General features: G+C 46.2%; 1 protein-coding gene across 17 annotated transcripts in view; it reads left to right on the forward strand.

The window, feature by feature from the left end:
• PALM2AKAP2 (PALM2 and AKAP2 fusion) overlaps positions 1–14980 on the forward strand; it is a 627479-nt gene that overhangs the window by 395266 nt on the left and 217233 nt on the right. For 15 of the 17 annotated variants that reach the window (XM_019946401.3, XM_073806364.1, XM_073806363.1 and 12 more), the window contains 3 exons: positions 2426–2540; positions 3713–3734; positions 9609–9710. In XM_019946401.3, the coding sequence (XP_019801960.1) occupies positions 2426–2540; positions 3713–3734; positions 9609–9710 (239 nt within the window). The remainder of the gene's footprint in view (positions 1–2425; positions 2541–3712; positions 3735–9608; positions 9711–14980) is intronic. The other 2 variants (XM_073806373.1, XM_073806379.1) reach the window with 1 other exon arrangement.

Genomic DNA, 14980 nt, shown 5'->3' on the forward strand with positions numbered 1-14980 from the left:
GCCAGTGCTGTCATCCAATCTCTCCAGGAACCCTCTAGCCCAGAGCTCCTCTACCCAGTGAATTAGTTCCATTTATAGATCATTTGAGTTGTCCCTATTCCGGCCTCATATTCCTTTCCTTGATTCCTCCAAAAGTAATTTACACAGATGTGTGTAAAAGGTTTGCTGAACATTTGGAACAGCCAAGGTTGATATCTCTTTGTTTATATATTGGTGTTGCTTGGCCCCTCTCCTCTAGATTCTGTTTGCGTTTCAGCCCACACAGCCTCTCAAGTCAAAGCTTGCTGAAGAATTACCTGGGTCTCAGAAATCCTGAAGATCTCATCTTGGCTGAGCTATGACTTTTTTGCAACTTGGTTCAGCTTTTTCATTCATTCAACATACTTGTATTGAGCATTTGTGCCCTCACCATGATGAATTTATACTCTAGTAGGGGAAATTAACAACGTGTGTATACTCTAACACAGGGCTTAGAACTATTAAACCTTGGCAATGTTGATTTGCGGGGGGCGCAAATCATTCCTTATTGTGGAGGGTGTCCTGTGCTTTGGAGGATGTTTATCAATTGCTACCCACTAGATGCCAGTAGCACCAACTCTACTCTCCTTGAGTGATGGATAGCCACAATATCCCCAGACATTGCCAAATATGCCCTGGGGGACAAAAGCACCTTGGTTGAGAACCATTGCACTAACATATAGTAGACTTGATAAGACCTCTGGTCTTATTATTTCCTGGTGGTGAATCTGAAAGCCTCATGGGGTGGATGATATCTGCGTTAAGACTTCAAAAATGGTTAGGGTTTAGAAATGAGTTTCTTGAAGGAGGGAAAATCATGGGGCACAAATGGACAAATAAGGAGTAGCTCTGTCTAAAGCATAAAATGAAGTAGACTTATTGGTAAGAGTGGAGGCTCTATAGGTATTAGGAGGCTAGATGCTGTCATCAGAAGGACTGCCACTTTTACTGTGAGGGAGATGATCAGTATATCTGAAGCTGTGTTCATTTGGAGGGGACACCATGACATATAGTGTTTGTCTTCATAACCCAAAGTAATTGCTGCAAAGTCTTATCCATCCAGAGGTCATTTTTCTGATGTCTAGTAAGGAAACAGAAAAGGCCTCTGAGGGATACAGTGCAAAAATCCCATGGCTGTATCTTGGTGTTCCTTACCCCTCAGAAGATCTCACTAGCCAGTTCCCAACAGCAGATTAGAAGATGGAAGAGGAGCAGGGGGAGGCAGGCATAGACTCTGCAGAAAAGCTTCCAGCCCAACAGAGGGAAGGAGACCAAAAGCAGAACTGAATGAATGAACGAATAAATTCAGAGCAAACGATTTGGAAGCATAATAATCTGGAGTCCTGTAGGCAGGGGAACAGCCATCCCTTCATAACCTCCAAAGACATTGGTGCATTCCAGCACCACCCTAGTACACCAGCACACTCAGTGTGTAACAAGGCAGGGCATATGTGAAGTACTGTAGAGCCCATGTGGCTAGAGTTTAGCGCCGGTGAGGAACAGGGTCTAGAGTTACACTTCCTGGCTTGAACCCTAGCCTCAAGGCTCTGCACCAGTAAACTAGTTTCTTAACCAAGCCAAGCCTTCATGATCTCATCTGTAAAATGAGAATTCCCGGCTCATAGGGTCATAGGGTCATTGGGAAGGTTAGATACAATAATCCATATGAATTCTTAGCTCAGCTCTTGGCACAGATTTAGTGCTCAGGAAAAGTTAAATGGTTGTTACTATCATTTCATTACAAGAATAGAGCTGCCAAGACTTCCCCCAAGTCATCACTGTAGCTGCTGTTCTGGAATATTCCCAGAGTCTCCTGGCTGTGCTGAAATTTCCTTTCCAGGAAATAGAGAAGTGGGTTGTAAAAACTGAGGAAAGTTTCAGAAGAGTGGGGGCAGTCATATCAGTCCCTTCCATCTCCTGTCTTCTTGGTAGTAGAGGTTAGGCCACTGAGGAAGGTGACAGCAGGTTCCCAAGGGTACTGGCCATCAGCCATTTCTCGGCAACATATTCCCTTTGAGCAAGACTGGCTCTCCACCCTTGGCCAAGCTGACAGAAGAGCAGTTATTCTGAGATTCTCAGGCAGAGAGTGTGTCCTATGCTATGTAAAGCCATCTACCTCCAAGTTAAGAATGTACACGTGAAGAGAAGGGGAGGCACCAAAGCAAACTGCAAAGTGGCGGCAGTGACCTGGTGGCAGCGCCTCTGGGTTGGTTTCCTTTGATCAGTGTCTGCTTAGTGGCAAAGCTGGAAACACAGGATGCTCTGTGAGGTAAAAGCCTTGGCCGGGTACCACAGCATCATGTAAAATGCAGACCGCCAGGAAGTCACCCAGCAAGAAGAAGCTGCTCTCTGGTCCAGGGGTGGCAGGACAGTAGAGTAACCTGTCCTCTGTTTGTGTGTTTTCCAGGCTGGAACAGGAAATACAAGCACTGGAAAGTGAAGAGTCCCAGATATCTGCCAAAGAGCAAATCATCCTAGAGAAACTAAAGGAGACAGAAAAATCCTTCAAGGACTTTCAGAAGGTGAAGGAAACAAATGTGATTTCTCAGTTATATCCCTGAGGAAGTAAGCGCTCGTAGAATGATGCCAATTGGAGAAAAGGCCGGTTGGTACTGATGAGAAGACTAAGCCACACACTCTGAGGGGCAGATGCGTGAGGACCGGTACCATCTCTGAAGCTGAGAGTGGCCTGTCTTCAGGGGTGGGTCCACCTGGCCCACCAGAAGCACAGAGAAGAGTCATGAAATTAACCCCATCTCCCTACGGTCCAAACCCTTTATATGCCTAGTGCCTGAAAAGTCATCTCCCATTAGACCCTAGAATTCTAAAACCAATTCTTATGAAGCAGATTAAACAGACTCCCTGTGGCTTGAAGTCTTTCCTTTATAAAAAGGCCAAAGACAAAACCATATCAAATGGGCATGAACTCCAAAAACAAAGCGTCAGTAAAACATGAAATTTTACCGTACAGGCATGCCTCGGAGGTATTGCAGGTTTGGTTCCAGACCACTGAAATTAATCAAATATTGCAATAAAGTGCATGTCATGAATTTTTTGGTTTCCCAGTGCATATAAAAATTATGATTATACTATACTGTAGTCTATTAAGTAAGCAATAGCATTATGTGTAAAAAAAAAATGTGCATGCCTTAATTAAAAAAATAATGCTGTTGGAACAATGGTGCTGACAGATCTGCTTAACTGGGGGTTGTCAAAAACCTTCAGTTTGTAAAAAATGCAATATTGAGGCCCAGTAAAATGAGGTATGCCTGTCTGTGCAAACAGACGGTACTGTGTAGCAAAGGGAGGATCCATAAAGCCAGCAGGCTGTGAATAACTCAGGACCCTCCCTCCATTTTATAATAAGTGTTTCCCCAGGTACCCAACAGTTGATAGGAAAGCAGTCTAATCACATTCATTTTAAGGCGGGATTTTCTGATGTCACTTCTCCAACACAACCCAGGGTATTTGCTGAATAATTGAAATTTATCTCTTGTAGGAGAAATTCGGTGTAAGGTGGGAAGGGTAAACCTTTCCCTTAAATTTTAGGATCCCAAACAAATTTCCCAGAAGGAAAGCAAGCATGAGGTTTGCCCACCACAGTCAAGTTCTGGGGGAGAAAGATGGGTTAAATGAGTGAGGGGTCATCTCCCCACGTGTGTAGTGACGCTCTGCCCTGCTTTTGTTTCCACAGAGCTTCTCCAGTACGGATGGAGGTAAGTGTAAGCGCTCTCTCCCCATCTGTACCTGAATATTTTCATCCCTCAGCTTAGTGGGTTTCATTAACACAGGCTCACCAGGAGACGCGATGTGTTGGTTTGTAAGGGCATCAGAAAGAAGGGAAGCGCTGTTTGCGGGTGCTCAGGAGGGCCACGCCCCCCGTCTCCTCTGCCTCTCCTCTTTAAGGACTGCTTCTTGACCAACTCTTTCCAGGCTTACACAGTTGGCCTGGCTCTTCTCCTTCCCATTTCGTCCCCAAGGTTCACTGCTTTGATCTCTCTTGAAATATGTTCCGCCAAGAGCGCCAGCCTCAGGGCCAGTTCCCTGGTAGGGATGAGGCCACTGGTGCTGGTGGTTAGGTCTCCAGGTTACAGTATGCGGCAGGAGCCCATCATCTGATGTTTAGGAAACCTTCCTAAGGCCTCTGGTTTTACTTTGAATCAGAAAACTGCAGTTTCTCCAGCCTTCCAGGGAAACAGGGCTGGGCAGAACCTCCCTCCCTGTGGGGCATGGTTGGCCAGGAGCACGTGAAGGGTGGGAGCAGGGCCCCGGCTTCCTGAACCCCACCCTGGCAGGAGTGGGTCTTCTTCTGCTCTCCCCTCCCGTCCCCTCCCCTCCGCTCTCCTTCACTGGGGCCGTGTGATGAACTTGGGATTGTGTGCTTCTCAGCCTTCCCCTTGCTCTTCTGTTAGCTACAAACTCATGAAAACCACTTGATTCCCTCTTTCCCTCTGGCCCTCAGCTAGACCTGTCTTAAAATGCCGGGACTTGTCAGAAGATCAGATACCATCTGCTCACCTGATTCTTATGAGGTCAACCTCTAAATTAGGAAGATGACCAGGAGCCAGAATAAGTGTTGGCATCAGTGTTTTCCCAATGTCTTTTGGAAACATATGGTTAAAGATTTTAAAATGCAGAGATGGATAATGCATTTTTCTGGATTAGCAGAGATCCTTGCAATCACGATAATTCTAACTTCAGCAAAAAAGGAAACAAACAAAAAAACTGGTTTGTCTGGGTTCTCCCCGCCACCCTCCAGCAAGTAAGAGGCAGGGGATCTGGATTTTGGCTCCTTGGGTGATCTTTGGGAAGGTATTAAATTAAATTCATGTGTCCAGCGCATATGCTCAGAGGCAAGTCAGGGTCGAGCAAGCAGGGACTCCAGGAGGAGGACTTTCGATAGTTCTGGAACCTTTTCTAGGGTGTGGCCAAATCAGGACATTTGTTCTGTGCTTTGGGGGTGGAGCACGGACTGAAGAGGTGGCCTTGCCTACTTTGGGGAGTTGAGGGTGGCAGCATGGGAAGGATAGCGGGCTTCCCTCGTGCTAGGGCTGCCCAGAGGCCGTGTACGTTATCAGCAGTAACACAGTATCAGACATCGACCCACAGATACCCACATATCGGAAGAGTCCACATCAACTTTTTTTTTTTTTTTTGCGGTATGCGGGCCTCTCACTGCTGTGGCCTCTCCCATTGCGGAGCACAGGCTCCGGACGCGCAGGCTCAGCGGCCATGGCTCATGGGCCCAGCCGCTCCGCGGCATGTGGGATCCTCCCAGACCGAGGCACGAACCTGCGTCCCCTGCATCGGCAGGCAGACTCCCAACCACTGCGCCACCAGGGAAGCCCCACATCAACTTTTTATGCTTTCACTTCTTTTTTTCTCAAACCAGGGCCTTTCCTAGACTTCTCTCTCTAATTAGGGAAAGGATGGAGCCTCCATGTCATGTCCCAGGGAAAGCTGTGTGGGCCATGGAGACGCATGTAGTCTATGACTTGTTAACAAGCATCTGTGAAGCCATGTTATAAACTCTCACTGCTCTCTTTTTCGCTGTCACCCTGAACTTCTCTCATTTCCGCCTGTACTATGTACTTCCCACTATTTTCATCTGTTCACCTAAGTAGTTCATAAAGATGGTAAGAAACACGATTGTGACTGAGAAGGGAACCTACAGAGAAAAATCACCTTCATGATTCCATCCTTCATCACTTTTTGACAGGATGGGTGAGCTCAGGCTTAAAAGGATGCAGAAGTCTCAGGGATCCCAAGAAGTGGCCAGGGAAAAGTTTCCATGGCCTTGTCGCCCTGGATGATGATTCCTACCGTGTCTGGTTATAACTAAGTCTGGGGAGACCTTTCCATTACACCACATCTGCTGGCAAAGAAAAGTTTGAAGGAGGGAGCACGTCCTTCCAAGAATGCAGTCAGTGTTTATAGGCCGCTCTGTGATCTGAGGGTAAAAACTCATCATGAAGCACATCCAGTTGAGGGACTTCGGGATGTCTAAATCTTTTCTCTTTCTTTGATTTCAAAGTGCCAAGACCCTCTTAGAATCAACCAATTGTTGTTACTAAGACCTAACAAAAAAATGATTGTAGAATAATGATGCTTAGGACAGATACCCAACTTCCAAAACACGATGATTACAGAATCCAGGCCCAGCTGAAATTACATAACTGTACAAGATGCTGCAGATAATCAGCAGAAGCGTCTCCAGTTTAATGAGTTGCCAAGGAGCCGGCAGCTGGCGTGTGCATGTGTAACGACCGCTGTTCAGGTACCCTGTGCATGTCTCCCTGTGCTTTTCAGAGAAAACAAAGGTATTGGACTGCTGGATCACCAATGGTTTTTGACTACATGGTAGCCTTGGCAATCAAGCGCAACGTATTCCAATCTGGAGTAGAATGTCTTGGCAACATACATTCTGATCCCCCCTCACTTCCTCTCCACCCCACACACACACTTGTTATATGGCAGAGTCCTCATCGATTGGGTGGGCTGTTTTTACTGCCCTAGATAGGCACAGTGTTTTGTGTAAGTATAAATTGCATGTGGTATGTACCTAGAGCTACCTCTGTTCTTCACCCACCGAGGAGCTGGTGTGAAACCCTTGGCCAGAACTGGCAAAGGAAAATGTCTGTCCTGGGCCCATCTCATCCTTGCTGTTTGAGACTGATCTTTGTAGATTTCCATCTCATCCCAGTCTGGGGTGGCCTGGGACCTTTCCCACATCAAAACCCTCATACCAGGGACTTCCCTGGCAGTCCAGTGATTAAGACTCTGCAATTCCTTTGCAGGGGGCACGGATTCGGTCCCTGGTTGGGGAACTAAGATCCCGCGTGCCACAGGGTGTGGTCAAAAAAAACCCCAAAAAACCAAAAAACACCTTCATACCAATTGTTGGGACAGCTCAGTGTGTCTTCAGTTGCCCAGAAGTCACGATTTCAGGAGAGTTTTCATCAGTTTTGTTCCTCTAGCTTTAGCTATCTATGTTCTTCATAAAGATTTCAGCAGTGCCAGAACTAACGAGAAGCACTCATGTTACATCTCTGCTCTGTAAGTGACTGTTCTCTGCCTTCTCGGATGGTGGGAAGGAGCATGATAGACCACCCTGACTTTGGCAGGAAGAGGGCAGTTTACTGACTGAGGCCACATGAAGACATCTCCCTGTGGAAGCTTCGGAGGCCCTGTTTCTTATTCCTGGTGTTGGTCTATCAGACACCCTCCCTGCTGCAGAACCTTAGGGTTTACTACTTAATGATATATTGAGGGGCTGCCCTGTCCTTTTCCTCATGCCCCACTCCTCGCCACCCCCTTATCTCTTAGCAGAAGCCATGGCTCCCCAGCCCCACAAGAGCTGCTGTCCTCAGGCCTGTAGCCAGTGACCACTGGGCAAAGGTAACTCCATCACCCACTCACATCAGGCAGGGAGCAGCCTCTCGGGGAGCCTGAAATGTAAGCAATAGGAATCACATGCAGAATTCCCCACCTGTGAGTGGCTTTTATTTCTAGCTGCTAAAACTTTCAGAATGCAAAGGTGTCCTGGAAATTCTATATGTAGCATAGGATGTACCAGACACGTGTGACCAGTCCACAGAGTCTTACCTGGTCTTAACGGCTTGAGTCTCCCATCTCATTTGAATGCAGGAAGCCAGATTTACCGTGATTGCCATTCCACGGATTTCTGGAAATCCTCAGGGAAGCTCAGAAGTTCTGCACATTTGCTCTGGTCATCTCTTGTCGCCTAAACTGTCTCTCTAACCCCACATTGCTGCTCCCTCCTTCCCATGGGCCACTGTTAGCAATCTCCCTCTACCCGCTCAAGCCCCACTTACCCCCAGCTGCTGCTACCTCTGGTCCTGCCTTGTGCTACCTTGGGGCCCAGACCCTTCCCACAGCTCCCCAGAGTGAGAGCAGAGGCTGCAACCTAACTTGAGGAATGCTGGCAGGGCAGCTCAACATGGAGAATAATGGGCAACTTTGGACATGTGGCCACACTCAGAGGCTCTGGCTCCAATCCAGGCCCCTTTCAGAGGGTCCCTACAGGCTGCTTCATGGCCATCTCCCAGCCCGCCATCATCTCAAAGGGCCATCTTCCTTCCTTGCAGTGAAGGACCTTCAACCATGTCTGCCCGACCCAGGGCCCAACTCCAGCACACATGAGGCCCCAGGGAGAGACAGTAACCAGAGCCTCACTCCAACCCAGGGCCTGCCTGCCTGCTGACTCCTGACTTCCTGTTCCGTCTCCCCAAAAGGCTGATAGACAAACCCATTCTCTTAGAGAAACTCCACCCCATCCACTCCCACAGAACATGATGGTCCAATGTCAGTATATTCTGGGTTATTCAAACACACGTGAGTCAGCAGTGGTCTAATCGGCATATAACTGAACTAATCCTAATCTGGTGTCTGTTTGCAGTCCTCTCCTGCATGAAATTTAAAAGAGAAAAAAGAAACCTGCCAGAACTAAGGCGGTATCGATGGGGATACACAGGACGGGACAGATGTGGGAAGTGGGTAGAGGCTAGGGACTAACTGGCCACTGGGAGGGGAAGTTAAGGACACCACCCAGGATCCTGGGTGAATTATGGTGCCAGTGAGCTGAGGTACCTTGTACAGGAGAAGGAGCAGATGAGCGGAGATGAGAGTTCCATTTTGGACATGTTGAGCGTGAGGTGACTATGGGCCATTCAGTGGAAGTATGCGGTAAGCAGATACATGTGATCATTGACGAGTGATTGACATTCCAGGATTTTGGGATGTGGCCATGACACAAGGAAGGAATCACATCACCTAGAGCCCAGCTTTCTAGAATGTTCCTTCGCTTTCCCACTTCTCTCTGGGGGATACACAGATTCTTCTCCTTGTTTCACATCAGTGGTTTCCTCCTCTCCTCTAATACTTTGGCATGCCTGTTGACTTCTGTGTCCTCCATCTCCCTTAGTGGGCCAGCAGAGCTGGTCTCCCTCTGTCGCACGGCCTCATTTCTTGCAACTGAGCTCATGGTGAGTTCACTGGGTGCTGTTATTTGAAATCTCAGGATTTTCTAGCTGAAACACCAGCCAGAAGTACTGAAATTGTGGGATAAATTCTGGAATTTTTTTTAAATGCCTACAAAATTAGTCTTCTGCATGAATCAGGCACATAAAGCTATATTTCCAGTTTAAGGAAAGAGCCCCAAATCTATTTTCCAGTTCTGCTTAAGGCACGTTTCTAGTTTGAGGTCCCACATTTGGCCAATTCCACCAAATTTATAATGGCTCTCACTAGTCCATCTCTTTGTCTCTCTCTTTTTTTTTTCCCCCCCCCTGAACTCATTGTACTCTTAGAATCTAGAGCTTTCTGATGAATCTTTTAATACATAGAGCTGTCCTGGGGCTTGAGCTCTCTGGCCAGGATCTCTCCTACCTCAGCTACTCTACTGAATACCAGTCACTGGGCAAATGCTGGTCTTTGTTTACCCTGATCCTCTCTTGCAGTGGCCGCCTCTGTGGTCCATTATGTAGGGCAAACAAGCTGCTGTCTCGGCAGTGAACCCATTGGGCCTCCCAACACTGTGCCTAATTGTATTCCCTGTTCTCTGCTACCAGATGCAGTAAATTACATTTCCTCCCAGCTCCCCGACCTGCCAATCCTCTGTTCACGAACAGCACAACCGTCACCTGGGCAGGACGGAACCAGCAGGGCAGCTGGTAAGTCCTGGGGAGCTATTTGGTTTTGATGCCAGGACTGACCATGGGGCTTGCGTTTCTCCGAGCTTTAATAATGAGGGCTGCCCAGATATCCTTACATAGGGGGGACCCTGTCCTCAGCACAGCTTCAGATGGAGAGTGGCCACACAGGGCAGGCACTGGGCCCTGCTGGGTGTCTGGGGACCAAAGGGGAGGGAGTATTGAGAAAATGAGAAAGCATTTTTCTTCCCACTTCAGAGGAGTCTGTCTTGTGTTTGTGGTCTTTATAGCTGTCCTCATTCTTAAAGTTCATTTGCACTCTGCCTCCAGGGAATTTTATTTTCCATATTGGAATAGTACAAGATCAAATGAGCTATGCCGGGAAGCTGGAGGGAAAGTATTTTCAAAGCGTATGAGTATGTTGCTGGAATCCTTTGGGAATCGAGCTGTGTGTATATTGTGAACATATATATTCTCAAAGTCTTCCCATTTCTGGAGTTATTTAACTACTATGGTATGTTTGGGAAATAAAAGGAGGAACTTAAAGAATATATGTTTCTTGCTAATGTTTCTCACAATTGTGGATTTTAGAAAATAATACACTTGTGAGTGTAAAGCGTATAGAGAGCTCTGCTTTCCTCTGTTCAATGCGAACGTGCCTCGGAAATCAGAACTGGACAGCCGTGAACAATAAATCTCTATACTGATCTTTTTGCTCTTCACAGAATTGCACTGAGGGCCGGGGTTGAATGGAAAAATGAACTGCCAAGGTTGTACAGTTCGTGACAATGTAGGTGAACTTGAATCTGAACATCAGATTATGCTTTACATAATCTAGGTAAATTTATGTTTAAGTCACCTAAGGACACCTTTTATAAGACAAAATAATCGTGGACCGTTGAGTCAGAGGAAATCCTTTATACAGGCCAACCTGAGTATTTTATGAAGCAAATAGTCCCTCCTTATTTTAATATAAAAGTAAAATAAAAGGGCAAGCAAGTATTGACATAATTGTCACGCGCACTGGCTAAATTTCAGTATCTACCGAGTGTCTCTGTAAACATCCTAGCATCATGTTACTTTTACATACAGACTCACGGGGTTCTAGAGTTGGGGGGTGGGGGGGGGCGGGGAGGACTGTAAATTGTGTCTGGTCAAACCCAGGCCAGGCCAACAGATCCCCGGATAGTTAAAGGATAAGCCAGACTTGCAGCCTACAGTCATGCTACAAAGGAACCATTGGCAGTGACTTAAGCTGTGGATTCTTTTAAATGCTCCAGAATGCACTTCTGAGACCAGCTGGGGACAATAACTCTTCAAAAGTCACATACCTCCCTGCTTGTTATTAGTGTTGGTAGTTCCCAATAGCTGTGCGTAAACAGCTTTGCAGCCCCTTTCCACATGTTTCTGCACCTCACAGGACATGCAGTATGACCCAGCTAATGGATCGGCTCATGGAGGTGGGGTAGGGTTAGTGTGGGGGGACTGATTTTTAAGAGATATGAAAAGGATTGGTAGACAAGCAATAGAAAGTTCAAGAGTGTTCTGTTGCTGGGATTGTAGTGCTGTGTGCCTAAGAATACACATACTATTACAAGCTAGCATCCTTCGTCTTCAGAGATACTGTAAAAACATAAAGATCCAAGTAGCAAAGGCATTTTTTAAGAAGTATTATGTGCTCAAAATCTTCTAAAAAATAAGCTTACGTGTACTTTTGTTTATTAGTTAAGAACTAATTTGCATAAATGTATCTCCTGTGGAAATACACAGACGCAGAGTCTTGAAAGGAATTGCCTTTGATGTGGTTAACTGCTTTGCCCAGGCTGTTTTTGAAGTAGAACATCCAGATTAATTGTCAGTTATGGCTAACAGTGACTACTCAGAGCGTGAATGGCATGCAAATCAATGGCGCTCACCATTAATGGAATTCTTTCTCCTAGATATAATCCATCTTGCTTTAGGAACGTCCTTTTGGAAATGTGTGCAATCTTAGGGCCATTTTAATAAATGTCACCGGTCATTACTCAGTATTATGACAAATATCCGATTGTTTGGAGTTTGGGAGGTTTTAGATTCTGTATAAATGGGAATTTATTTAGAATCATTGCTTTGCAGATTCAGGAAGCATCTATTCCAATCCCTCATTCAAACATGGAATCCGGGGGATAGAAGCCCTGCAAAGAGGCCCTCAAAAACCACAGTCACCCACCATGAGACTGGGTCTCCCTCCAGGTGGCCCATCCTGTCTATAATTGGTTCTGACAATTGGGAAGTGCTTCCTCTGGTGGAACTCTCGTTAGTCTGCTGCCTTCATCTTCTACCCATTGGTCCTTATCCTGCCCTCTGGAGCCCCTCAGAACAAACCTAAGTTCTGATTTCCCTGTAAGTAGTTGAAAATGACAGTCAGGTCCTGTCTTTCCCAGGTCCTCACTTTCCATCTCCTTAACACCCACAGCCGCGGTTTCTTCAGCTGGTCCTGAGATGATAAGGTTGCTTTGACACCCTCTGCCATGCGTGTCCCCCTCTGAACGCTCCCCGCTTTGTCTCTGAAGTACGAGGCTCAGAGCTGCCGAGCGTGTGCACTCTGGGCTGAGCCTGTCACCCCACAGAGCGGGGCTTGATGCCACAGACCATGTGACTCACTTGGTTGCCATCATAGCCTTCCAGCTTCGGGTCTAAGGTAAAGCCTCAGAGGTATGCGACATGCGCCACCACTGGGCCTCCTTTCCTTTGTCCAGTGGACTCATCACTCCAGAATCATTTCAGTGGCGACAAGCGGTCTGTTCCCCACAACTGCACACATACCGCTTCACCTTATCACGTGCAGAAGAACCCACAAAATCCTCTATTTCTAATCTCAAGAGGCAAAAGTAAGGATGAGCTATGCATCTGTCGGCCTTGGGAGATTTCATATGACTATTAAATTTCTCCTTGTTAAAGTGTCCCTCGGGAGTGTCGGGGGCCTGAGGTCACTGAGGAGCCTCCGGAAGGTGGGGAGGGCTTGAGGTGAGGGGACTTGGCAGTCAGGTCCCTGGTGTTCTCTCCCATTTCAAGCACAGCAGCTCCCCGGCGCTTGTGTTTCCATATTGTATTTCTGCATTAGATTTCATTTGAATAAAGGGTTTAACAGTTCTGAAAGGAGAAAACTGTCTTCTCTGTTGTCCGGGTTTTTACAGCTTGCGATTGTGGCTCCGAAGACACTAACTTTTCCTCTCAGTTAATTATCGTCTCAGATCTGAAAAGCACACTTGCATTATTTATCATCATTTCCCTGATAAAGACGTTGAACAGTTGGAACCAAAGTCAGAGGCCTGCAGCTCGCCGTTAGGGATCTCCTGGCCCTTGGGAATCCTCACGCGGCACCTATGGGGCATGGCCCTTCAACCAGTGACAAGTTCTGGCAATCGTCCTGATATTCAAGGCACGTGTTTCTGCCTTGACAGCTTAAGGACATAGGGACTTTCTGATGATCCAGATATGCTGTATCTCTGGCATTTGCCTAATCTGCCTAGAGACCTTGAAGAAAAAAGAAAATGAGATTCATGTGCCTAGCTTCTGCTCTTTGAAAATTAACTCTAGAATTCAGCCAGCCCTGATGTCAAGCTGTTTCTATGTAGTTTATGGAATTCCTTCCTTCTCATGTTTGAAAATCAGAACTTTGAGTCACTGCCTCCAGCGCCTTTCCTGGTATATAAAATCCTTGAGACAAATTCATTGATACGGGAACTGGGGCCCAGGGCCGAAAGCACTGACAGCATTTGTATCCCTGGGTGCTTTATCATTTTCCAGTCTTCTCTACTCATCTGGGTTTCAATGACCTCTTAGCAATTTCTTTCTGGCACTTTTCAGGCTGAAAACTGCCCTTCTTGACCAAAAAGACTGAAGCAAAATCGATATGAGAATCGGCTTTGGCCTTTGTTGTCCTTCAGCATCGTGCCCTTGCTGACTTATTTTTGTTGAAACCACAGTGTCTTGGGAAAACAGTTGATTCGAAGAAATGTTTGATTACTGGTCTTTGAAGTTAGAGATTGCCCTCTGGGATGAGAGGGAGGGTCCACTCTGAATGAATGTCCTCATTTTCATTGTTATTGACATCACAATGCCAATTTTATATCTCCAACCTCAAGAAAAGGAGTGAACATACATGTATATGTATAATCATATACTCAAAGTGGTAAGACTGTACATGTGTATGTTCATTCAATAAGCCAAGCATATGTATTGTTTCTCTTCCACATTCCATGTGTAATGCCAGCTACTTGACGATCATTATATTGGGGTGATCTCACCGCTGGGTGGTGGTCCTGGTCTGGCTGTCAATCACCCTCGTCTAGTACTTGACACATCACTGACTCACAAGCCACACAGGCTGTTCATGGCACCATGGAATATCAAAGCTGGATACCATATATATATATATATATATATATATATATATATATATATATATATATATATATATTTATACACACACACACACATATATGTGTGTATATGTATATATATGTATTTGTATAACTGAATCACTTTGCTGTTCACCCGAAACTAACACAACATTGTAAATCAACTATACTTCAATTAAAAAAAAAAATACCCTTCATTGTACAAATGGGAAAAATGAGGCCCCAAATTGGGATGTGACTTGAATAGGAATTCAGAGTTACTATCTTTCTCCCTCCCCCGACACCTCCCATCTTACTGACTGATGACAGTGGGGCGTGTCTTTTTATACTTTACACGTGGACCCTCAGCCTTATTCTTCTGCCCACTGGTCACAGTGAGTCAAAGGAAGTGACTGTCCTTACAGAGTGCAGAGTCCTGTCTTGTGTGCACTTGTCTCGATCCTGAAATGGAATCATGCCAGTTGGTGCCCCCCTCTCCTTACTTGTGTCAGGTGCGATAATTAAATATATCATTTTATAAAGACGTACTTCCAAATTTCAGTCATCCCATCATTGCGATGTCCATTGGACTGTCTTCTTTCTTTTTTCTCTGTCTCCTGGTCCTTCCTCAAATACTTTTCTTTTTGTTCATGGGGCTCTTTCAAAATCTCTTTCAAGGGCTCCCCAGAAAGTTTCCTCCCCTGAGCAGTAGCACCCTCCTCATTTTTTTTCAGTAAGATGAGCTTAGATAACAAGCCCTTAACGATCCTCATCACTGTGTACCTGTGGCATGGGGAGCCTTGAGGAAAGAAAAGGGCAGATTCCAGAGTGTTCTTTGTGGTTAGAGATGAGGGCATGATGTAAGGGAGAGGAGAGGTCTTTGGTATACGCTACTTGGCAGGAGTAAAA

Source organism: Tursiops truncatus, chromosome 6 (genome assembly GCF_011762595.2).
Source record: "Tursiops truncatus isolate mTurTru1 chromosome 6, mTurTru1.mat.Y, whole genome shotgun sequence".
NCBI lineage: Eukaryota > Metazoa > Chordata > Mammalia > Artiodactyla > Delphinidae > Tursiops > Tursiops truncatus.